Raw genomic sequence first — 26,006 nt, 5'->3', positions numbered from 1 at the left:
CCGAAAGGCACGCTGGGAGTTACTGGACGGCGCAGGCGTGGAAGTAGATACTGCAGCCGAAGCGGACGCATGTTATGGGAGGACACGTATAACCAGAAGGGTGAGATAACGTGCTCCCATAACGAACAAGGCAGGTTTAGTAAATTCACTGGAAAAGAGGTCCCGCTTCACCACGATAATGCGGTGAAGCTGGACCCTGCTTATAAAGAACCTTATGTGCATTTTAATAAATCTACCCCACAGTTCTTAATACCGTGTATTGCCCCCTTTAACATCAATGACAGCTTGAAGTCTTTTGTGGTAGTTGTGGATGAGGCTCTTTATTTTCTCAGATGGTAAAGCTGCCCATTCTTCCTGGCAAAAAGCCTCCAGTTCCTGTAAATTCTTGGGCTGTCTTGCATGAACTGCACGTTTGAGATCTCCCCAGAGTGGCTCAATGATATTGAGATCAGGAGACTGAGATGGCCACTCCAGAACCTTCACTTTATTTTGCAGTAGCCAATGACAGGTCGACTTGGCCTTGTGTTTTGGATCATTGTCATGTTGGAACGTCCAAGTACGTCCCATGCGCAGCTTCCGGGCTGATGAGTGCAAATTTTCCTCCAGTATTTTCTGATAACATGCTGCATTCATCTTGCCATCAATTTTGACCAAGTTTCCAGTGCCTTTGTCTCACACATCCCCAAAACATCAGCAATCCACCTCCGTGTTTCACAGTAGGAATGGTGTACCTTTCATCATAGGCCTTGTTGACTCCTCTCCAAATGTAACATTTATGGTTGTGGCCAAAAAGTTCAATTGTGGTCTCATCACTCCAAATGACTTTGTTCCAGAAATTTTGAGGCTTGTCTCTGTGCTGTTTGGAGTATTGTAAGCGGGATGCTTTGTGGCATTTGTGTAGTAATGGCTTTCTTCTGGCGACTCAACCATGCAGCCCAGCTTCAGCTGAAGTTATTTGTGGATTTTTCTTTGCATCCCAAACAATTTTCCTGGCAGTTGTGGCTGAAATTTTTGTTGGTCTACCTGACCGTGATTTGGTTTCCACAAAATCCCTAATTTTCCACTTCTTAATTAGAGTTTGAACACTGCTGATTGGCATTCTCAATTGCTTGGATATCTTTTTTTATCCCTTTCCTGTTTTATACAGTTTAATTACCTTTTCCTGCAGATCCTTTGACAATTCTTTTGCTTTCCCCATGTATCAGAATCCAGACACGTCAGTGCAGCACTGGATGAAAGATGCAACGGTCTTTCAGGAGTCCAGAAACTCACTGACCTTTTATACACACACACGGATTACAAGCAAACAGATCACAGGTGAGGATGGTTACCTTTAGTAGCCATTCAAATCCGTTTATGTCAACTTGTGTGCATGTTATCAGGCCAAAATCTCCAGGGTATGTAAACTTTTGATCAGGGTCATTTGGGTAGTTTCTGTTGTCATTATGATTTAAAAAGAGTAAACACAGTTGTTTGACAATAAATGGCTTCACCCAACCACTAACCATGAGTGAAAGAAAAGTTTGTGAGTTATCATTCATATTCTCTGACAAATGGCCAGAAAATCACAAATTCTGCTATGGTATGTAAACTTATGAGCACAACTGTACTTATAAATGCAATGTAATTCTCAAAGTACAGCCCTCCCGATGTGAGCGGTCCTTTGAGATAAAAAGACTTCCGGGTTTAGGACCGGGTAGTCCTTCTGCGCATGCGCAGAGGACACGGTGGCCGCAGGGGGTGTTGGGAGGGATCCAACTAGAGGAAGGGGGGACCCAAATCGGTGCCTTGCTTAGGGCCCCATGAGGTCTAAATCCGCCTCTGGCCCCAACTTCCACAGGTGTCTCCATGACACATACCTCCGAACATGACCCTTTCCAGGAGGGACACAATACTCTGCACCTTGACTTCCCTATTATTGTATGAATGCCATCACCTGCGTTGAACACCGTTCTTATCAATTTACCTGTTCAAAACAGGTCATGGCAATCACAGATTAAGAGGGAAGCCCAGGAGCAGAGCATTGTGTCCCTCCTGGAGAGGGTCATGTTGGGAGGTACTGTATGCTGACGGTTGGTTCTAAATCCAAATTGGGTAAGGGACCTCTGACGTCACCAGGGGGAGGAGCCACGTTACCAGGGGGAGGAGCCATGCCCGAACAGGGTACCTGAAACGTACCCTCACGGGCTCGCTTAGCTCGCCACGCATCGAGCTCGGTGGCTCGATCCGCTTCGCTACTAAAGGTAGTAGTTGGTGGCGTAGATAGTAGAACTATCCCGCTGGCTAAGCTCCTCCCCATAAAGATGTGGCTCCTCCCCCTGAAGTTATAGGTCCTTTGGTTAATTCTAAATCCAATTTGGGTAAGGGACCTCTGATGTCACCAAGGGGCGGAGCAATGCCCGAACAGGATACCCGAAATAAACGCTCGCCGAGCTTCGGGCTCGGTGGCTCGATCCGCTCACCATCGGGTTACTAAAAGTAGTAGTTGGTGGCATGGATAGTAGAAAAACTGTCCTGCTGGCGTAGCTCCTCCTCCTGACGTTATAGGTCCTTTAGGCCACTTGAGTCTAGCATCTACCTAGGTCCTTTAGGCTACTTGATTCTAGCATCTACCGTATGCTGACATGCTCCAGCGCCAGTCTGCTTCGCGATTCCCCACATTGCCCCCGGCCTGTGTGCTGCCAGCATCTCCCCGACAGGCCCCATCCCACTCCGCTTTCATCGTACAACTTATGTGCATCAGCCTCAGCTCGTGTTTATTACACTGCGTGGCAGCCGCAGCTAGCACCAGGAGCCCCTTTGCATACAATAACAGAGCGGTCACATGATCTGACCACGTGATCGGGCGACTCCTGATGATGTCAGGGAGTGCGTTGTAGGTGTTTTGACGCTGTGTGCTAGAGGAGTACCTGTACAGCAGCGATGTCCGCGGCATATAGAGGCCAGATCAGCAAAAGCAAAGACCCCTCAGGCTTGCTGATCTCTGTCATCAGGTAGGTGGTGTGGCGGCGGGTTAACCAGCTGCCACTAGCTCCCTGCCTCAGTGCCCACACTGCTGCCTGCCATATCTCCTGGGCTGAACTTGATTGTACTTCTTAGAGTGGTCACTAATGTGTTTCAGTAAGCATTAGCTCGTACTAATAGATAGACTTTCCTATTGGTGCATGTGGTGCCTCACATGGTAATTATGAAACATTGTTTCATGTCAGTGACTTATGTGGGAGCTACTGACAGCCAGCAGCCATTCCTGTCACAGTAGTCGGTATACGGCAAAGAGTGAATGGGAAGAACACAGTAATGAATCTGCTGTAGGGGTGGACATTGGAAACCCATGGTTAGCAACCATCAATGTTCCCAGTTCAGTGGAAGTACTTTTCCCATTGAATTGAGCAATTCATGCAACTTTCCGATGTTACTTTTGTTTTGCCGCAATAGACTCAGAAGTGTAGAAACAAAAAGAGAACAGAAGTCTAATGGGTCTATTTACCAAGCCTTGGATGGAGATAATGCCAACAGAGGTAAAGTACCAGCCAATCGGCTCCTTACTGCTATGTCACAGGCTGTGTTTGAAAAATGACAGTTAGGAGCCGATTGGCTGGTACTTTATCTCTGTTGGATTTATCTCCATCCGAGGCTTAGTAAATAGACCCGTTAGAAGAAAAAAGATTCTATAAAATGTATCCTTTATTGATTCAAGTTAAAATGTTAATCAGCAAAATAGAGGTAAAAAAAGTTTAGAAATGTGAAAAGATTAGAATAATGTGAATTAAAAAAAACAACAACAAAAACTTCTGTACTTTCTAATGTGTCTCTCTTATTATTTATCCTACCATCCTGTAGCTATTACAATATCTTGAAGAGGGGTTCGGTGGGATAAAAATATATATTTTTTTTATTATTTCAAATAATGATAGGTCTTAGTGAGCTCCTCAGAATATACACTACTCAAAAAAATAAAGGAAACACTAAAATAACACATCCTAGATCTGAATGAATAAAATATTCTTATTAAATACTTTGTTCTTTACATAGTTGAATGTGCTGACAACAAAATCACACAAAAATGATCAATGGAAATCAAATTTATTAACCCATGGAGGTCTGGATTTGGAGTCACATTCAAAATTAAAGTGGAAAAACACACTACAGGCTGAACCAACTTTGATGTAATGTCCTTAAAACAAGTCAAAATGAGGCTCAGTAGTGTGTGTGGCCTCCACGTGCCTGTGTGACCTCCCTACAACCCACACAAGTGGCTCAGGTAGTGCAGCTCATCCAGGATGGCACATCAATGCGAGCTGTGGCAAGAATGTTTGCTGTGTCTGTCAGCGTAGTGTCCAGAGCATGGAGGCACTACCAGGAGACAGGCCATTACATCAGGAGACGTGGAGGAGGCCGTAGGAGGGCAACAACCCAGCAGCAGGACCGCTACCTCCGCCTTTGTGCAAGGAGGAACAGGAGGAGCACTGCCAGAGCCCTGCAATATGAACTCCAGCAAGCCACAAATGTGCATGTGTCTACTCAAACGATCAGAAACAGACTCCATGAGGGTGGTATGAGGGCCCGACGTCCATAGGTGGGGGTTGTGCTTACAGCCCAACACCGTGCAGGACGTTTGGCATTTGCCAGAGAACACCAAGATTGGCAAATTCGCCACTGGCGCCCTGTGCTCTTCACAGATGAAAGTAGGTTCTCACTGAGCACATGTGACAGACTTGACAGAGTCTGGAGACGCCAAGGAGAACGTTCTGCTGCCTTCAACATCCTCCAGTATGACCGGTTTGGCAGTGGGTCAGTAATGGTGTGGGGTGGCATTTCTGTGGGGGGCCGCACAGCCCTCCATGTGCTCGCCAGAGGTAGACTGACTGCCATTAGGTACCGAGATGAGATCCTCAGACCCCTTGTGAGACCATATGCTGGTGCGGTTGGCCCTGGGCTCCTCCTAATGCAAGACAATGCTAGACCTCGTGGCTGGTGTGTGTCAGCAGTTCCTGCAAGACGAAGGCATTGATGCTATGGACTGGCCCGCCCGTTCCCCAGACCTGAATCCAATTGAGCACATCTGGGACATCATGTCTCGCTCCATCCACCAACCACAGACTGTCCAGGAGTTGGCGGATGCTTTAGTCCAGGTCTGGGAGGAGATCCCTCAGGAGACCATCCGCCACCTCATCAGGAGCATGCCCAGGCGTTGTAGGGGCACGTGGAGGCCACACACACTACTGAGCCTCATTTTGACTTGTTGTAAGGACATTACATCAAAGTTGGATCAGCCTGTAGTGCAGAGGTTCCCAAACTGTGTGCCGTGGCTCCCTGGGGTGCCTCGGGACACTTGCAGGGGTGCCCTGGGTTGGTGGTCCAGGACCAATTCAAATTATTCATGGTCAATATAATAGGCAAAACCAGTGCTGGTGGCTGCCAGTCATAAAATATGTGGCCAAACAGAAGCAAATCTTGTCCCTCACCACTCAACTGACCCTAAGGATGACATATAAACGCAATCAACTTAATGTAATATTTCTTTCTAAATTTCTCAATAAGAAATTTTTGGCCTAGGGGTGCCGTGAAAAAAATTCTGATATTCTAGGGCGCCGTGATCCAAAAAAGTTTGGAAACCACTGCTGTAGTGTGTTTTTCCACTTTAATTTTGAGTGTGACTCCAAATCCAGACCTCCATGGGTTAATAAATTTGATTTCCATTGATCATTTTTGTGTGATTTAGTTGTCAGCACATTCAACTATGTAAAGAACAAAGTATTTAATAAGAATATGTCATTCATTCAGATCTAGGATGTGTTACTTTAGTGTTCCCTTTATTTTTTTGAGCAGTGTATTATCAGTTGTATTTCTTAATTACGTAGTAGGGGTATATTCCATCTTGCATCAGTGGGGTGTTGAATTACCTCTTGTTGCACTGAGGGACTAGTAAATATTTCTAATGTTGTCTTACATACGTGGTGGTATTGTAATGGTCACAGATATTTCATATATATTCACAGTATGTTCTCTAGCTTGTGTCCTTTTTATTACTTCCCAGTATGAATTTATACCACTTGTAGTTTATTAAATTGCTGTTTCTACAAGTAATTTAAGGTATATCTACTTTCCCTTTAATCTGTACCTAGACTCTGGAAGTTAAACTTCACTATTTACATGTCTATTAGGGATTCTTTGACTCTGATACATTTTAGAAAATTATGCTGTTTGCAAAGATGTTATTTGTATCAGCTGAATGGTTTCAAATGTTACCACTCTATACAGCTAACAAAGTGTGTACTTCAGTTCACATATTATAGACCATAATAACTGTACACTGTTTTATAGTCTGCGTCAGTGTATGGTATATGGATACTGGGACGGACACTTGATACACGCTTTTCAGTACTGTGTCTTATGCCCCATACACACGGGGTAATTTTACCTATTTTCTAAGCAATCTGACTAGATTGCTCCATGTGTATACCCCATAGCAATACGTGGGTCCGCGCATCGTGGTCACCAGCGCAGATCATTCATTCATGCATGCATGCAGTATAAATCTAGTCAGATCGCCTAGCATGTGTATACAGAACACTGGTTAGCACAGATCCCTCAGCACACATTGCTGTGTGTGTATAGTGATGTGTGCCGAGTGATCTGTGCTAATAATGTGTATAATGGGCTCTACCTGGCAAATGTGTGTAAGCTGCTCTACCTGGATAACATGTATAAGGTGCTTTACTGTGGCATAACGTGTATTAGAGGCTTTTACTCTGGAGTAACATGTATAAGCGGCTTTCCTGTGCGGTGTAACGTTTATAAAGGGTACTACTCTGCAGTGTAATGTGACTAACTGACACTACTGTGCTATTAAAGGTGACTAACGGACATTACTGTGGGGTGGTCTTCAGTATGCCGACTGCCGGGATCCCGGCGCACAGTATACCGGCGCCGGGATCCCGACAGCCGGCATACCGACACTTATTCTCCCTCGTGGAGGTCCACGACCCCCCTGGAGGGAGAATAAAATAGCGTGGCGCGTGCGCCACTGTGCCCGTAGCGTGCGCAGCAAGCCCGCAAGGGGCTCATTTGCGCTCGCCACACTGTCGGTAAGCCGGCGGTCGGGCTCCCGGCGCCGGTATGCTGGTCGCCGGGAGCCCGACCGCCGGCATATCGTAGTGAACCCATTACTGTGCAGTGTAATGTGACTAACGAACACTACCGTACGGGGTAACGTGAATTGGTACTATTCTGTGGCCCCTATATTTTTGGTGCTGTCCCTGTCTTGAGCATGACTGGCACCAAAGGAAACTTTCGCCCTGAGCTCCTCAAGGTCTAGAACTGGCCCTGTCATCTATTTTAAAATGTATTTCTCTTACGTCCTAGAGGATGCTGGGGTCCATTTTAGTACCATGGGGTATAGACAGTTCTGCAGGAGCCTTCGGCACTTTAAGACTTTTTAACAGTGTGAACTGGCTCCTCCCTTTATGCCCCTCCTCCAGACCTCAGTTTAGAAAATGTGCCCGGGAGACTGGATGCACACCAGTCGAGCTCTACAGAGTTCTGCTGGAAAAGACTTTGTTAGGTTTTTTATTTTACAGGGAAGCTGCTGGCAACAGCTTCCCTGCTTCTTGGGACTTGGGGAAGTAGGAACCAACTTCTCAGTTAGTTTAATGGCTCTGCTTCCGCTGACAGGACACCATTAGCTCCTGAAGGGTACTAAACACAGCCCTTGCCTGGCTGCTGCTCACTCCCACAGCACTGCCGCCACCCCCTAACAGAGCCAGAAGGCTGGTGAGTATTTACCGGAGACCTGCAGAGAGGGGCCCTCCGGTCATCATGGCATAAAGGTACCAGCGCAGCGCGGGACGCTGCGCAGCAACATGTCTCTCGGCACAGGGTGCAGAGCGCGCTCTGAGGGACATGATAAATCCTTACTCTCACTGGCAAAATGTACATACATGTGAGTACACTACCCACGCCAGTATAAATATTACTGTGACTGTACCGCGCCATTACAGGGGGCGGGGCTTCACCTCAGAATTGCTTGTAACACTCAATTGGCGCCATTTACTCCTCACAGAGACGCCGGAGCGCTGATCCTTCAGGCTGCTTCTCCTCACACATCGCTGATTCAAGTACCAGGGTGTTATGGTGTTATAGAAGGGGAGGGGAGCACATAATTTATTGAAGTCTGCGGGCTTCACATTTGATAAAAAGCGCTGTTTTGGCATATATGTATATTCATTGTATGTAATACATATAGGGCGCATGGTGTGGACTGGCAATTCCCTCTGACAGACATTAGTGTAAGTTTGTCTCCATTAGCTTCCGTGTGTGAGTGGTGTGACTGTACACGCGTGTACCATGTCTAGAGAAAGCTCTTCCCCAGAGGAACCCATGTTAGAGGCACAAGAGTGTCCTGAGCCTGTGTGGGTGAGAAAGCTGCAGAGTAATATGGCTAAACTAGCGAAGAAATTCTGAGTCTGAGGAACAGACAAAGCATTGGAGACAGTCTGTGGAAGATGCTCTATTTGCTGATTATTCCACATCATCCACTCGGGACCCCTCCAGTTCCCAGAAAAGGTCCCTGGCCCAAATTATGCAAAGGGACACACACAGATTACGACACTGAAGTCGACACTGGGGATTTGAGGGGGGTAGACCCCAAACTGGCTAAGAGCATTCCAATGTATGATAGTCGCTATAAAAGAGATGTTGGAATTTCCTGACACAACACCTACACCTGAGGAAAAAGATTATTTTAAATTAAATAAAAAACAGGTGGTAACTTTTCCTCCGTCTAAGGACTTAAATACATTTTTTGAGGAATCCTGGGCTAACCTGGAAAATAAATTTGCTATCCCTAAAAGGTTGCGGGTAGCTTACCCTTTCCCAGAGGAGGATAGGCGTAAGTGGGAGTCACCCCCAATGATAGACACCTCAGTTTCTAGGTTGTCAAAGAAAATAATTTTACCTGCCCCAGGGTCAGCTTCATTAAAAGAACCTGCTGACCGCAAATTAGAGACGACTTTAAAGTCCATCTATGTTGCTACGGGTACGTTACTCAAGCAAACAATTGCTTCTGCGTGGGTAGGTAACGCAGTTGAAAAGTGGGCAGATAACTTGATAATATTGATACGGTCGATAAAGATGACATGCTGCAAATTCTAGGTCATATCAAAGATTCAGCAGGTTATTTGGTTGAGGCTATGAAGGATGTAGGCTTACTGGGCTCACGTGCCTCTGCTATGGCGATTTCAGCCCGCAGGGTGCTCTGGATACGCCAATGGAATGCTGACGCAGAATCCAAAAGAATTATTGAGGCGCTCCCATACAATGGTGAGGCCCTCTTTGGAGAGAAATTAGCTGCCATGATATCAACTACTACATCTGGCAAGTAGGCATTTCTGCCGTCGCCAGCTACACCGGCTAAAAAAAGTATAGCATATGCAGTCCTTTTGGCCCAACAAGTACAAAAAGGCTTAAAGTACCCCTTTTTTCACAGGAAAATGGAGAGGAAAAGGTAGAAAACCTACAACACCCGCAGGCTCCCAAGAGCAGAAGTCAGCAACTACTTCTGCAAAAACCACAGCATGACGCTGGGGCTCCTCTGCAGGAGTGCGATCGGGTGGGGGCACGTCTACTATTTTTCAGCCAGGTCTGGCTTCGCTCAGACCTAGATCCTTGGATTTTACAGATAATATCCCAAGGTTACAAGTTGGAATTTCAAGACCTCCCCCCCCCCATGCCGATTTTTCAAATCAGCCTTGCCAGTTTCTGCTCAGGACAGCGCAAATGTCCTGAATGCAATACACAAATTATGTCAAGACAAAGTAATTGCCTTGGTTCCTGCCTGCCGACTCGGTCAGGCCGATTTTAAACCTAAAGACTCTGAATCTTTAATTAAAAATATTAAAATTCACGATGGAATCCCTGAGAGCGGTGTTTTCCAGCTTGGAAGAAAAGGAATTTCTGGTGTCAGTGGACATCAAGGATGCTTACTTGCATGTCCCCATTTACCCGCCACATCAAGCATACCTGAGGTTTGCAGTTCAGGATTGCCACTACCAATTCCAGGCATTACTGTTCGGGCTTTCCACAGTCCGAGAATATTCACCAAGGTGATGGCGGAGAGGATGGTTCTCCTTCGCAAAGAAGGAGTCAACATAATTCCATACCTGGACGATCGCCTCATAAAAGCGAGATCCAGGGACAAGCTAATCCAGAACATAGCGTTATCCCTGACGGTACTTCAACAGCACGGTTGGATCATCAACTTTCCAAAATCTCAGTTTGAACCGACGATGAGGTTATCATTTTTTTTGAATGATACTGGACACCGAGGTACAGAAAGTATTTCTACCGGTGGAAAAGGCTCAGGAGATCCAGAGCATGGTCAAACAACTTTTGAGACCAAGAACAGTATCAATTCATCAGTGCATTCGCCTGTTGGGAAAAATGGTAGCGGCTAACGAGGGGCTACAATATGGCCGATTCCATGCCAGGGTCTTCCAGTGGGACCCACTGAACAAGTGTTCCGGGTCGCATCTCCACATGCATCAAAAGATAATCTTGCCAGCAAAAGCCAGAATTTCGCTCCTGTGGTGGCTAGAAATTTCTCACCTCCTGGAGGGACGCAGGTTCGGGATTCAGACCTGGATCCTTGTGACCACGGATGCAAGTCTCCGAGGATGGGGAGCAGTCACGCAAGGCGACATGCAAAGACATGCAAAAGCTCTGTCGGCAATTTTCATTCTGGGAGTGAACAACTGGGAAGCAGACTTCCTCAGTAGACACGATCTCCATCCAGACGAATGGGGCCTCCACCCAGAAGTCTTTGCGGAGGTGGCAAGTCATTGGGGCGTTCCTCAAATGGATATGATGGCATCACGCCTCAACAAGAAGCTTCAGAAATATTGTTCCAGGTCCAGAGACCCACAAGCAATAGCGATAGATGCACTGGTGACCCAGTGGGTGTTTCAGTCGGTGTATCTGTTCCCTCCACTTCCACTTATTCCAAAAGTTCTCAAGATCATCAGAAGAACAAGAGTTCGAGCAATACTCATTCCTCCAGATTGGCCAAGGAGGGCTTGGTATCGAGATCTTCAAGAGTTATTACTGGAAGATCCTCGGCCTCTTCCTCTTTGCGAGGACCTGCTTCAGCAGGGGCCATTAGTTTATCAGGACTTACCTCGGCTGCGTTTGACGGCATGGCTGTTGAGCGCCAGATCCTAGCCCGTAAGGGTATTCCCAAATGAAGTGTCATTCCCACACTTATTCTGGCCAGGAAAGGGGTAACGTCCAAACATTACCATCGTATTTGGAGAAAATATGTATCTTGGTGTGAATCCAAGAAGTCTCCTGCAGTGGAGTTTCAATTAGGACGTCTTCTCCTCCTTTTTCTACAGACGGGTGTGGATGCTGGATTGAGATTAGGATTTATCAAGGTTCAGATTTCGGCCTTGACAGTTTCCTTTCAGAATCAATTGGCTTCTCTTCCTGAGGTCCAGACCTTCGTGAAAGGCGCCATGGGATCTTAATGTGGTGTTGCAGTTCCTTAAATCGGACTGGTTTGAGCCTCTACAAGAGGTAGAGTTGTAGTTTCTCACTTGGAAAGTGGTCATGCTGTTGGCCTTGGCCTCAGGCAGATGAGTGTCTGGGTTAGGAACTCTCACACAAGAGTCCTTACTTAATATTTCATGAAGATAGGGCTGAACTGAGAACACGTCAGCACTTTCTTCCGAAGGTTGTCTTCTTTTCATATCAACCAACCAGTGGTGGTGCCAGTGGCTTCTGACACCTCAGCCATCCCAAAGTCCTTGGATGTCGTCGGAGCATTGAGGACTTATGTCGCAAGAACGGCTAGGATAAGGAAAACAGAATTCTTATTTGTCCTCTAAAACCCCAACAAGATTGGGGATCCTGCTACTAAGCAGACTATTGCGCGCTGGATCAGAGGTACTATTCAGCATGTTCATTCCATGGCAGGATTGCTGTTACCGACTTCGGTAAAAGACCACTGTACAAGGAAAGTGGGTTCGTCCTGGGCGGCTGCCCGGGGTGTCTCGGCATTGCAAATCTGCCGAGCTGCTAATTGGTCAGGTGCAAACATGTTTGCTAAGTTTTATAAGTTTGACACCTTGGCTGCTGACGACCTAAAATTTGGTCAGTCAGTTCTGCTGGAACATTAGCACTTTCCCGCCCGTACTGGGAGCTTTGGTATATCCCCATGGTACTAAAATGGACCCCAGCATCCTCTAGGATGTAAGAGAAAATAGGATTTTAATAACCTACCGGTAAATCCTTTTCTCTTAGTCCGTAGAGGATGCTGGGCTCCCGCCCAGTGCTCCATTTTTCCTGCTGATTACGTTTACATTTTTTTACACACTTGTGTTTAGATGTTGACAGCTGTTGCTGTTACGTTATACATGCTGGTTGGCATGAGTTATGTTAAAGGCCATGTTAGCCGACCTGTTTCTTGTGTATGGTGTGAATCTCGCCACAAGTTTATTAGTAAATCCTCTCTCGAATATGTACGTTTCCTCGGGCACAGTTCCTATACTGAGGCACGGAGGAGGGGCATAGAGGGAGGAGCCAGTTCACACTGTTAAAAAGTCTTAAAGTGCCAAAGGCTCCTGCAGAACAGTTTATACCCCATGGTACTAAAATGGACCCCAGCATCCTCTACGGACTACGAGAAAAGGATTTACCGGTAGGTTATTAAAATCCTATTTTTTTTCTTTCAAATGTAACATGCCCCCAATTCAGTACAGATGAGGGGACACTCAAACATACCTTTCTCTGGTCACCATGGCACCTAGCTACATCTCTGATAAGGGGCACTGTGTATAAGGGGCATTACTGTGCAACATAATGTGAATAAGGGGTACTATTATGTGGCGTAATGTGAATCAGGGGCACTGTTTCGGGTAATGTGAATAAGATTGTAATACTGTGTGGTGTAATTTGAATTGTGCATACCAATGTGATCACGCTTCTTCCTTGTGTGACCACACCCCTTTTTGCGGTGCGCACTGTCCCTTTTTTATGGATGGGAGGGCGCAAATGTGTCATTTGCAGGGGGGCGCCAAACACTCTAGCACAGCCCCTTGTGGGAAGGAATAAAATATCAGAGCTGTAATTTTGTTTGGGAATAGTTATATACGCAAAGATTTGCAAAACAAATTTGATGTTATCTAACTTACCTACTTTTTTTTGTATCAGAGCACTTTAAAATTGCTTGCTTGTTTTTTTTATATATAGATATATATATATATATATATATATATATAGATATATATATAGATATATATATATATAGATATATAGATATATATATAGATATATATAGATATATAGATATATATAGATAGATAGATATATTTATTATAAGCACAATGAAGCGGCACTCCAGAACTTAAATCAAATAAACGGGTCCAGTCCCCCGATTTTGATGTGCAACGCTTCAGTTTTAATCACAAACCTTCGTCAGACATGTACATACAATAGAACAAGTCTTACCGGGTGGTCTTCAGTATGCCGGCGGTCGGGCTCCCGGCGACCAGCATACCGGCGCCGGGAGGCCGACAGCCGGCATACCGACACTTGTTCTCCCTCGTGGGGGTCCACGACCCCCCTGGAGGGAGAATAAAATAGTGTGGCGCGCGTATCGCGCCACCGTGCCCGTAGCGTGGCGAGCCCGCAAGGGGCTCATTTGCGCTCACCACACTGTCGGTAAGCCGGCGGTCGGGCTCCCGGCGCCGGTATGCTGGTCGCCGGGAGCCCGACCGCCGGCATATCGTAGTGAACCCGTCTTACCTATATAACAAATGAAATCACCAGGTGCAGTGCAGTCCAGGAAGCCCCAGAGTTAAACTTCCAGCTGATGTCATGCAGCATGGACTAATTACGTAACAAGAGAGTGTTAACCCTTCACCACACTACAGACATGGAAATGAATGAATGACGTTTAATATTCAAACGATACTTTGTAAATACAATGATCATCCACAGGATAAAATGCAACAAGTTATATCAAAGATTATATATGAGTATAGCAATCGGGGCAATTATACAACACCACATCACAATTGACTTAAATGGTTAACCAGGGGGAATCAATTAGATCAATTAATGAAAACAACATGTAGAGATAAAGAAAAACATCACAGAAAACTGCTGTAAGAAAGTGTTTAATTTAACCCCTTAGGTGTTACAGTGTTGAGCCTGTCAATCCACTGTGCTTCCCTTTGTAGCAAGAGCCTAGATCTGTCACCAGCGGGTAATTATAAATGTTTAGGGTGTACCACTTGCACATACCTAGAAACAGGAGACACTATAGTACATCCGCACTCTGGCAAACAAATCAAACTGCAACATTGTTTCACACTTTCTTACAGCAGTTTTCTGTGATGTTTTTCTTTATCTCTACATGTGTTTTCATTAATTGATCTAATTGATTCCCCCTTGTTAACCATTTAAGTCAATTGTGATGTGGTGTTGTATAATCGGCCCGATTGCTATACTCCTATATAATCTTTGATATAACTTGTTGCATTTTATCCTGTGGATGATCATTGTATTTACAAAGTATCGTTTGAATATTAAACGTCATTCATTCATTTCCATGTCTGTAGTGTGGTGAAGGGTTAACACTCTCTTGTTACGTAATTAGTCCATGCTGCATGACATCAGCTGGAAGTTTAACTCTGGGGCTTCCTGGACTGCACTGCACCTGGTGATTTCATTTGTTATATAGGTAAGACTTGTTCTGTTGTATGTATATGCCTGACGAAGGTTTGTGATTAAAACCGAAACGTTGCACATCAAAATCGGGAGACTGGACCCGTTTATTTGAATTAAGTCCTGGAGTACCGCTTCATTGTGCTTACATCTTCAACCTGCAAAGTTGATTTAGAGGGCACCGGGCAAGATGACTGTGATGTTTATTTCATGAGTGCCGAATACAAATACTATTTATGTGTGTGTATAATAAATATATATATATATATATATATATATATATATATATATATATATATATATATATATATTTGAAGAAAAAAATAGGGCACTTTTGCTGAGTTGAGTGTTAATTGCGGCTCTTAAATTAGTTCATGTCCTGCTAAATAGTACATTTGTTTTAAGACAGGAAGTTCAGGATTTAAGTCCTTCTCGCTAATGATTTGTGTTTTGTATGTTGATAATGTCGATATTATCTTAAACCAGTGGTTCCCAAACTTTTGTGAGTCAAGGCACCCTGGAGTGTCAGATTTTTTTTCACGGCACCCCTAGGCCACAAGTTTCTTATTGAGAAATTTAGAAAAAAATATTAGATTAAGTGAATTATGTTTATATGTCATCCTTAGGGTCAGTTATGTGGTGAGGGACAAGATTTGCTTCTGTTTGTCCACATATTTTATAACTGGAAGCCATCATCACTGGTTTTGCCTATTAAATTGACAATAAATAGTTTGAATTGGTCCTTGACCACCAACCTGAGGCACCCCTGCAAGTGTCCCGCGGCACCCCAGGGTGCCACGGCACACAGTTTGGGAACCACTGTCTTAAACCATAAAGCTATACCTTTAAACACACTTTTACCATGGAACCGCTGCGGCCGCTAGACTTAATATGCACTCTACGTACTTTGTATGCTATTTGCGTACAGAGTCCCGTACCGTGTACGGACTTAGCGTACAAACGCCACGCTGGGGGTACAAAGTACACACAGCGTGCACACACTCTTGATATACTTTAAACCTTATTAGTAATGCAATGCAATGATATTATTACACTCTAAACCTTATGCAGCAAAGCACTGCAATGATGTTACACCTTAAACCTTATGCAGCGCTGACGGTACAAAGTACCCGCAGCGCGTACACAACTTATCAATACACTTTTAAACCTTAAGCAGTTAGGTAATGTAATACGCTTTAAACCCTAGCAGGGAAAAGAGGACACAACACCGATGTGTAGTTAAACACTGGGCTCCGACACCTCAGCGTATATATCTGGAAGGTGATAACAATACAATTTATACTCTACAATACAACAGAGTAAATGGCTACAGTAAATGTATATACGTGAGAATATTTGCTTGCGCAACCTGGTCCAGTCCTCCGCTAATCGGGTAGATAGCGTTAAGAGTCTTCTGCCCGGCCAGGCAGCAACAGGCTTTTTATACACAACTTCCAAAAGCAATACAATGGATACTGTAATCCCTTTGTCCATTGGACACAGAGATGCATCTTTACATTACAGGAGAGGTCATAGGTTGATTTGAAAAGGTGGGCGATGTCTTGCTCAACTGCGCTTGTGGGTGGTCTCCTCTGGATTCCCGCCGCATACATAATATACAGTAAATACAGTTTATATCTATATTCTACTTCTGCACATAACTATACGCAGGAACATGCGATCTTCCTCTAACCAACACCGGAATGTTACCCTTAAAATACCCTACAGCTGGATACTAGACATCACCTTATAACCTTAGTCTGTCCCTTCCTATCATGCAAAGGCGAATCCCTTAGTCCTGGAATCATTTAAACTGTGGATACTTGCTGATGTGGTGCAGGGGGGCTATGTGTACAATGTGCACTATTTGGATTAATTATGTAATGTTTTGATAACCCTCTATGCGCTCACAAACTCCGGCGTAAATACCCATACCACGCGCAGGACCGCGGGAGCGATCATACGCAATGCGGATATGTGCACGCACGGCGGAACAAGTGCACACGCAGCGGGCATGTGTGTGTGGTTAGTACGTGGTGTGTGTACTACAATATTTTTCGACTTTGACAATGTCCAGGACATTTAAGAGACAAACAATGTATGGGATCCATTGTGGAAGTTGACATTGCCAGATTGTGTAGATAATGTCACATCCTACCCTATGTTTTTGGAAATACTGGAGGTTAGATCCACTTTATTTATATATTAGAAGGAGGTGCTTCAATATTAAAGGCACAAAAAGCCTTTTAAATTATCTTTTGATCTCTTTTTGTATATTGCTGGTTTTTCTGCATGTGGTTTTTTTTTTTTTCCATAAAATTTTTCTTTATTGAATCATGAACATAGTGAAAATACAATATTTAGTTATCACAGATGATATATCGACAGTCAAATATCAGATTGGCAAGAATGTACATAAAATGTTTTTTTATATATATATATATATATATATATATATATATATATATATATAAAAAAAAATTTTTTTAAAGATGTAATTGCTATGCATACATTTAAGAAAAAGAAAGAAAAGGGAATTAATCCAAGACCCGCGCATCATGACTAACTTATCAAAGGATCAGAAGAGCACATACCAAATCGTACATTTCAAGCAATTCTGAAGCTAGTTTTTGAGCATTAGGGACAGAGTATCAATATAACACTCCAATGTATTGAAGAAGCATTCCATAAATGTTTTTTTTTTTTTTTTTAAGGAGGCTTTCAACCAATCCATCCATCCTAAATATATAGAATAGTTTCTCCAGCGAAAGAAGTATGGTGGGTTGTATCCACAACTGTAGGATACATTTCGTAGCAACTGCCGAGATTATTACTAATAGTTTACGAACCCCTTGTGCTTTTTTCTACATGTTTAAATATTTTCTATTGTTAATGTGTCTAATCTAAAAATAATACTGGAAGAGACTCTGAACCCACAGGAAATAAACAGGAAATTGTAAAAATGGACAGGATGCTACCAAGTACTGCAGCTGAAAATTGTCTTCAATGTGATACGTACCTAAGGGGTCATCCAGTTATGTGCAAGTTGGCATCTGCAAGCCATTTTCATGAGGAACTCGCACTGCAAATTTCATTTGCAATCCATTTACAAACTTGCATTGTTTTTCTAGAAGAAATTCACGTGTTTTGTGCAGGTAAATAGGTAGGGGAAATGCTTAATTCAAGGTAGAAATGTTGAGACTCCCCTGCTAATGAATAACATGCACTTGGAGGGGTTTAAATCATATAGGGGTATATGCAATTAGCGGCGAATCGCGGCAATTTTTTGGCCGTTTTTTAATTCGACACAATTCGACCGTCTAATTTCGGCAAGTGGGTGCCGAAATTGACCATATTCAATAAAAAAACGGATTCGACAGTCCCGCTAACGAAAAACGGCCAATTTGACGGATTTTGTTCCGATTTTTAAAAAACGGGAAAAAACCTGAAAAAAATTGCGTGGGGTCCCCCCTCCAAAGCATAACCAGCCTCGGGCTCTTCGAGCCGGTCCTGGTTTTAAAAATCCGGGGGGAAAAATGTCATGGGATCCCCCGTATTTTTAAAACCAGCACCGGGCTCTGCGCCTGGTGCTGGTGCAAAAAATACGGGGGACAAAGAGTAGGGGTTCCCCGTATTTTTTACACCAGCATCGGGCTCCACTAGCTGGACAGATAATGCCACAGCCGGGGGTCACTTTTATACAGCGCCCTGCGGCCGTGGCATTAAATATCCAACTAGTCACCCCTGGCCGGGGTACCCTGGGGGAGTGGGGACCCCTTCAATCAAGGGGTCGTCCCCCCAGCCACCCAAGGGCCAGGGGTAAAGCCCGAGGCTGTCCCCCCCCCATCCAAGGGCTGCGGATGGGGGGCTGATTGCCTTTGGAAAAATGAAAGAATATTGTTTTTTCCAGTAGTACTACAAGTCCCAGCAAGCCTCCCCCGCAAGCTGGTACTTGGAGAACTACAAGTACCAGCATGCGGGAGAAAAACGTGCCCGCTGGTACCTGTAGTTCTACTGGAAAAAAAATACCCAAATAAAAACAGGACACGCACACCTTGAAAGTACAACTTTATTTCACACCTGCCGACACACACATACTTACCTATGTTGACACGACGTTCGGTCCACTTGTCCAAGTAGAATCCGGGGTACCTGTGAATAAAATTATACTCACCTGATCCAGTGTCCAGGTTATAATCCACGTACTTGGCAAAACAACAAAACGGCAACCCGGACTAGTTGGATATTTAATGCCACGGCCGCAGGGCACTGTATAAAAGTGACCCCCGGCTGTGGCATTATCTGTCCAGCTAGTGGAGCCCGATGCTGGTGTAAAAAATACGGGGGACCCCTACTCTTTTTGTCCCCCGTATTTTTTGCACCAGGCGCAGAGCCCGGTGCTGGTTTTAAAAATACGGGGGATCCCATGTCATTTTTCCTCCCCGGATTTTTAGAACCAGGACCGGCTCGAAGAGCCCGAGGCTGGTTATGCTTTGGAGGGGGGACCCCACGCCATTTTTTTTCGGGATTTTACCATTCCATTTTTTAAAAAAAAGTAAAAAAAAAAAATATTTAAAAAAATATATAAATAATACTTGTGCCTCCAAAATAGACAAACCAGGTACCTAATCCCTTCTAATATAAATAGATATGCTATTACCAATAAAAAAAACACCAAAAAAAACATGTTTTTAATTTTTTTTTATTATATTCTCCCACCAAAGTGTGGCGGATTGAAAATGACGAATTTACTGTCTAAAAGCACTGTTGTCGAATTTCCAAACTTCAATTGAATATACTTTTGGCGAATTGCTGCATTTGTACCATTGCAGAAATGTCGAATTTGACAAATGTCGAATTTCAAAAAGTCGAATTTTGAAAGTCAGTTTTTTTGACGGAAAGTACTGAATTGCATTGTCGATTTTTTTATTTTATTTATTTTTTGGGCGAAAAGTCCCGTTTTTCGACAATTTCGGGAATTCGACCGCAATTGCATATACCCCATAGTCTGGCCACTAAAGACATGTAGATTTTCAGGTGAATTTTGATAAAAAGTTCAATAATAGGTTAAATGATGTAATACAGGTACCCGGAGGGGATGTATTGATGGGAGTGGGGTTAGATAGACATTTATCGCTTATTGGCCGCTAACAGCCTTCTATAATGCCCTGCTGTCTCAGTTGTAATTTGTTTGAGGTCCAGGATGTTTTCCTCACTTCTCCCAGGTTGCATTTTGTAGAAAAGTAACCTTGCTGTGAGTACCGCATATTGCGGGTTATTCAGATGTGGTTGGAGTTGCTTCCTGATGCACAAAGAAGCAATTATCAGGATGCAGGTCAGCAGCAGACTGTCAATGACTGTCAGTCTGCTGCCATTTGGTGGACGAGGAGGGGGCAGCGATGCCTACGTTTTCAAAAACAGAGGTGTGATGCCATCATTTAGGGGGAGGGAAGAGGCCAGGGATCTTAGTTGTAGGACAGAGCATTTCTGGCCTCTGCGACAGGCGGCTTGCGTGTCCCCATGGTTGTTGCAAGCCTCCCAGTAGTGAATGACACAATGCTGCATCCTAGGATGCAAGATGAATTGCTACTGCAGAAGGAGGCATCTGCTTGTGATAGATGCCTCCTGCTGCATCACCATACAACGTTATCGCTGCATCTTCCTTGAAACTCGTACCACATCTGAATCAGGCCCATTGGCATTCCTAATTGGATCTTGCATTTCTCAGGTAAGCGTATGTGCGCAATGAATGTGAATTTCATGAAACAAATTATCACCTGATTGGATTGACTTCTTAGAATTCTATAAAGAATAGCAAGTATTTAACTGTATAAGTAATAATTTTTCCATTAACTAACTACAGTACATGGCCTTTTAATGATTGTGACCTTGGTCCATTAAAGTGTAATGTCTGAATATATAGGAAAATCTCATGAATATTCCAAATATAAAGCATGAAATTAAACTGCATAGTTCAGAATTACCTAAACATGCAATTAAAAAAAATCTTAAACATAATGAATCCTTATTTTCTATAGTGTCAACTGTACATTATATAGTGCATTATAGTTCTGTTGCCAGTTTTCAGTATATGCCTAAATATCCAGAAGTGAATTCAATCAACAGTTTTAACCTGTGCCTGTATACTGGAATGCTGCTATTAAAAGAAAATAATAATACAAAAAAATAAATAAAAAAATCATGCATCAAAAATGTACTGACTACAATACCAATAATATTAATTGTAATGAATAAACACTGACTTCGGTTAGTATCGTTTCAAAAGCTAGAAATAGCACTTACTAAATTAAAGTTTGGGTTTGGTTTCACTGTTCAATTTTAATGTTGGGGTTGCAGACAACATATGCTAACAAATACATTGCAGTCACAGCTATTGATTAATGGCAATTATAAACCAGCCCGTCAAAATGACAGAACAACATAACGGTAATGTCAGCGCCGACGGATGTGCGCGTCTGAACAGAGCAACACTTGAATTGCTCAAAACACTTTAATTCCTCCCAGAGAGGCGAGGAGCAGCGTTAGCATTTTATTATTTAGATGCATATAGTTTATTTCTCTGACGTCCTAGTGGATGCTGGGAACTCCGTAAGGACCATGGGGAATAGACGGGCTCCGCAGGAGACTGGGCACTCTAAAAGAAAGATTAGGTACTATCTGGTGTGCACTGGCTCCTCCCACTATGACCCTCCTCCAGACCTCAGTTAGATTTCTGTGCCCGGCCGAGCTGGATGCACACTAGGGGCTCTCCTGAGCTAGTAAGAAAGTTTATTTTAGGTTTTTTATTTTACAGTGAGACCTGCTGGCAACAGGCTCACTGCATCGAGGGACTAAGGGGAGAAGAAGCGAACCTACCTGCTTGCAGCTAGCTTGGGCTTCTTAGGCTACTGGACACCATTAGCTCCAGAGGGATCGACCGCATGGAACTGGCCTTGGTGTTCGTTCCCGGAGCCGCGCCGCCGTCCCCCTTACAGAGCCAGAAGCAAGAAGAGGTCCAGAAAATCGGCGGCAGAAGACTTCAGTCTTCACCAAGGTAGCGCACAGCACTACAGCTGTGCGCCATTGCTCATGCACACTTCACACTCCGGTCACTGAGGGTGCAGGGCGCTGGGGGGGGGGCGCCCTGAGGGCAATATATGACACCTTGGCTGGCAAATCTACATCATATATAGTCCTAGAGGCTATATAGATGTAAAATTACCCCTGCCAGTATTCCAGAAAAAGCGGGAGAAAGTCAGTTGAAAAAGGGGCGGGGCTTCTCCCTCAGCACACTGGCGCCATTTTCTCTTCACAGTGCAACTGGAAGACAGCTCCCCAGGCTCTCCCCTGTAGTTTTCAGGCTCAAAGGGTTAAAAAGAGAGGGGGGGCACAAAATTTAGGCGCAATATTGTATATACAAGCAGCTATTGGGAAAAATTCACTCAATATAGTGTTAATCCCAAAATTATATAGCGCTCTGGTGTGTGCTGGCATACTCTCTCTCTGTCTCCCCAAAGGGCTGTGTGGGGTCCTGTCCTCAGTCAGAGCATTCCCTGTGTGTGTGTGTGCGGTGTGTCGGTACGGCTGTGTTGACACGTTTGATGAGGAGGCTTATGTGATGGCAGAGCAGATGCCGATAAATGTGATGTCGCCCCCTGTGGGGCCGACACCAGAGTGGATGGATAGGTGGAAGGTATAAACCGACAGTGTCAACTCCTTACATAAAAGGCTGGATGACGTAACAGCTATGGGACAGCCGGCTTCTCAGCCCGCGCCTGCCCAGGCGTCTCAAAGGCCATCAGGGGCTCAAAAACGCCCGCTCCCTCAGATGGCAGACACAGATGTCGACACGGAGTCTGACTCCAGTGTCGACGAGGTTGAGACATTTACACAATCCACTAGGAACATCCGTTACATGATCCCGGCAATAAAAAATGTGTTACACATTTCTGACATTAACCCAAGTACCACTAAAAAAGGGTTTTATGTTTGGGGAGAAAAAGCAGGCAGTGTTTTGTTCCCCCATCAAATGAGTGAATGAAGTGTGAAAAAGCGTGGGTTCCCCCGATAAGAAACTGGTAATTTCTAAAAAGTTACTGATGGCGTACCCTTTCCCGCCAGAGGATAAGTTACGCTGGGAGATATCCTCTAGGGTGGATAAGGCGCTCACACGTTTGTCAAAAAAGGTGGCACTGCCGTCTTAGGATACGGCCACTTTGAAGGTACCTGCTGATAAAAAGCAGGAGGCTATCCTGAAGTCTGTATTTACACACTCGGGTACTAGACTGAGACCTGCAGATAGTGCTGCTGCAGCGTGGTCTGTAACCCTGTCAAACAGGGATACTATTTTGCGAACATAAGACGTCGTCTTATATATGAGGGATGCACAGAGGGATATTTTGCCGGCTGGCATCCAGAATTAATGCAATGTCCATTCTGTCAGGAGGGTATTAGAGACCCGACACTGGACAGGTGATGCTGACTTTAAAAGGCACATAGAGCCTTATAAGGGTGAGGAATTGTTTGGGGATGGTCTCTGGGACCTCGTATCCACAGCAACAGCTGGGAAGAAAACTTTATACCTCAGGTTTCCTCACAGCCTAAGAAAAGCACTGTATTATCAGGTACAGTCCTTTCGGCTTCAGAAAAGCAAGCGGGTCAAAGGCGCTTCCTTTCTGCACAGAGACGAGGGAAGAGGAAAAAAGCTGCACCAGTCAGCCAGTTCCCAGAATCAAAATTCTTCCCCCGCTTCCTCTGAGTCCACCGCATGACGCGGGGGCTCCACAGACGTAGCCAGGTACGGTGGGGGGCCGCCTCAAAAATTTCAGCGATCAGTGGGCTCGCTCACAGGTGGATCCCTGGATCCTTCAAGTAGTATCTCAGGGGTACAAGCTGGAATTCGAGGCGTCTCCCCCCCGCCGTTTCCTCAAATCTGCCTTGCCGACAACTCCCTCAGGCAGGGAGGCTGTGCTAGAGGCAATTCACAAGCTGTATTCCCAGCAGGTGATAGTCAAGGTGCCCCTACTTCAACAAGGACGGGGTTACTATTCCACACTGTTTGTGGTACCGAAACCGGACGGTTCGGTGAGACCCATTTTAAATTTGAAATCCTTGAACACATACATAAAAAAATTCAAGTTCAAGATGGAATCGCTCAGGGCGGTTATTGCAAGCCTGGAGGAGGGGGATTACATGGTATCCCTGGACATCAAGAATGCTTACCTACATGTCCCCATTTACCATCCTCACCAGGAGTACCTCAGATTTGTGGTACAGGATTGCCATTACCAATTCCAAACACTGCCGTTTGGACTGTCCACGGCACCGAGGGTCTTTACCAAGGTAATGGCAGAAATGATGATACTCCTTCGAAAAAAGGGAGTTTTAATTATCCCGTACTTGGACGATCTCCTTATAAAGGAGAGGTCCAAGGAGCAGTTGTTGGTCGGAGTAGCACTATCTCGGGAAGTGCTACAACAGCACGGATGGATTCTATACATTCCAAAGTCACAGCTGGTTCCTACCACACGCCTACTGTTCCTGGGGATGGTTCTGGACACAGAACAGAAAAAAGTGTTTCTCCCGCAGGAGAAAGCCAAGGAGCTGTCATCTCTAGTCAGAGACCTCCTGAAACCAAAACAGATATCGGTGCATCACTGCACACGAGTCCTGGGAAAAATGGTAGCTTCTTACGAAGCAAAATTCCATTCGGCAGGTTCCATGCAAGAACCTTTCAGTCGGACCTCTTGGACAAGTGGTCGGGATCGCATCTTCAGATGCATCGGCTGATAACCCTGTCTCCAAGGACCAGGGTGTCTCTACTGTGGTGGCTGCAGAGTGCTCATCTTCAAGAGGGCCGCAGATTCGGCATACAGGACTGGGTCCTGGTAACCACGGATGCCAGCCTTCGAGGCTGGGGGGCAGTCACACAGGGAAGAAATTTCCAAGGACTTTGGTCAAGTCAGGAGTCGTCCCTACACATAAATATTCTGGAACTGAGGGCCATTTACAATGCCCTAAGTCTGGCAAGGCCTCTGCTTCAAAACCAGCCGGTACTGATCCAATCAGACAACATCACGGCAGTCGCCCATGTAAACCGACAGGGCAGCACAAGAAGCAGGATGGCGATGGCAGAAGCCACAAGGATTCTCCGATGGGCGGAAAATCACGTCTTAGCACTGTCAGCAGTGTTCATTCCGGGAGTGGACAACTGGGAAGCAGACTTCCTCAGCAGACACGACCTACACCCGGGAGAGTGGGGACTTCATCCAGAAGTCTTCCAACTGTTGGTAAACCGTTGGGAAAGGCCACAGGTGGACATGATGGCGTCCCGCCTAAACAAAAAACTAGATATTGCGCCAGGTCAAGGGACCCTCAGGCAATAGCTGTGGACGCTCTAGTGACACCGTGGGTGTACCAGTCGGTTTATGTATTCCCTCCTCTGCCTCTCATACCAAAGGTACTGAGAATAATAAGAAAACGAGGAGTAAGAACGATACTCGTGGTTCCGGATGGGCCAAGAAGAGCTTGGTACCCAGAACTTCAAGAAATGATATCAGAGGACCCATGGCCTCTACCGCTCAGACAGGATCTGCTACAGCAGGGGCCCTGTCTGTTCCAAGACTTACCGTCGCTGCGTTTGACGGCATGGCGGTTGAATTCCGGATCCTAAAGGAAAAGGGCATTCCGGAAGAAGTCATTCCTACGCTGATAAAAGCCAGGAAAGAAGTAACCGCAAACCATTATCACCGTATTTGGCGAAAATATGTTGCGTGGTGTGAGTCCAGGAAGGCCCCAACAGAGGAATTTCAGCTGGGTCGTTTTCTGCACTTCCTACAGTCAGGGGTGACTATGGGTCTAAAATTGGGTTCCATTAAGGTCCAGATTTCGGCCCTGTCGATTTTCTTCCAGAAAGAACTGGCTTCACTGCCTGGAGTTTAGACATTTGTAAAGGGAGTGCTACATATTCAGCCCCCTTTTGTGCCTCCTGTGGCACCTTGGGATCTCAACGTGGTGTTGAGTTTCTTAAAATCACATTGGTTTGAGCCACTTAAAACTGTGGATTTGAAATATCTCACGTGGAAAGTGGTCATGTTATTGGCCTTGGCTTCGGCCAGGCGTGTGTCAGAATTGGCGGCTTTGTCATGTAAAAGCCCTGATCTGGTTTTCCATATGGATAGGGCAGAATTGAGGACTCGTCCCCAGTTTCTCCCTAAGGGGGTATCAGCTTTTCACTTGAACCAACCTATTGTAGTGCCTGCGGCTACTAGGGACTTGGAAGA

General features: G+C 45.0%; 1 protein-coding gene across 1 annotated transcript in view; it reads left to right on the top strand.

The window, feature by feature from the left end:
- Window positions 1-2,695: 2,695 nt before the first annotated feature.
- The window catches only part of EXOC4 (exocyst complex component 4), an 868,528-nt gene continuing 845,217 nt past the window's right edge, over window positions 2,696-26,006 (top strand). Inside the window, exon 1 of the mRNA XM_063926760.1 lies at window positions 2,696-2,993. Coding sequence (XP_063782830.1) covers window positions 2,923-2,993 — 71 coding nt within the window. The 5' untranslated portion in view covers window positions 2,696-2,922. The remainder of the gene's footprint in view (window positions 2,994-26,006) is intronic.

This window comes from Pseudophryne corroboree, chromosome 6, assembly GCF_028390025.1.
Source record: "Pseudophryne corroboree isolate aPseCor3 chromosome 6, aPseCor3.hap2, whole genome shotgun sequence".
Classification (NCBI taxonomy): domain Eukaryota; kingdom Metazoa; phylum Chordata; class Amphibia; order Anura; family Myobatrachidae; genus Pseudophryne; species Pseudophryne corroboree.
The sequence above is the reverse complement of the archived record's forward strand: the minus strand, read 5'-3'. Positions and strand labels throughout refer to the sequence as shown.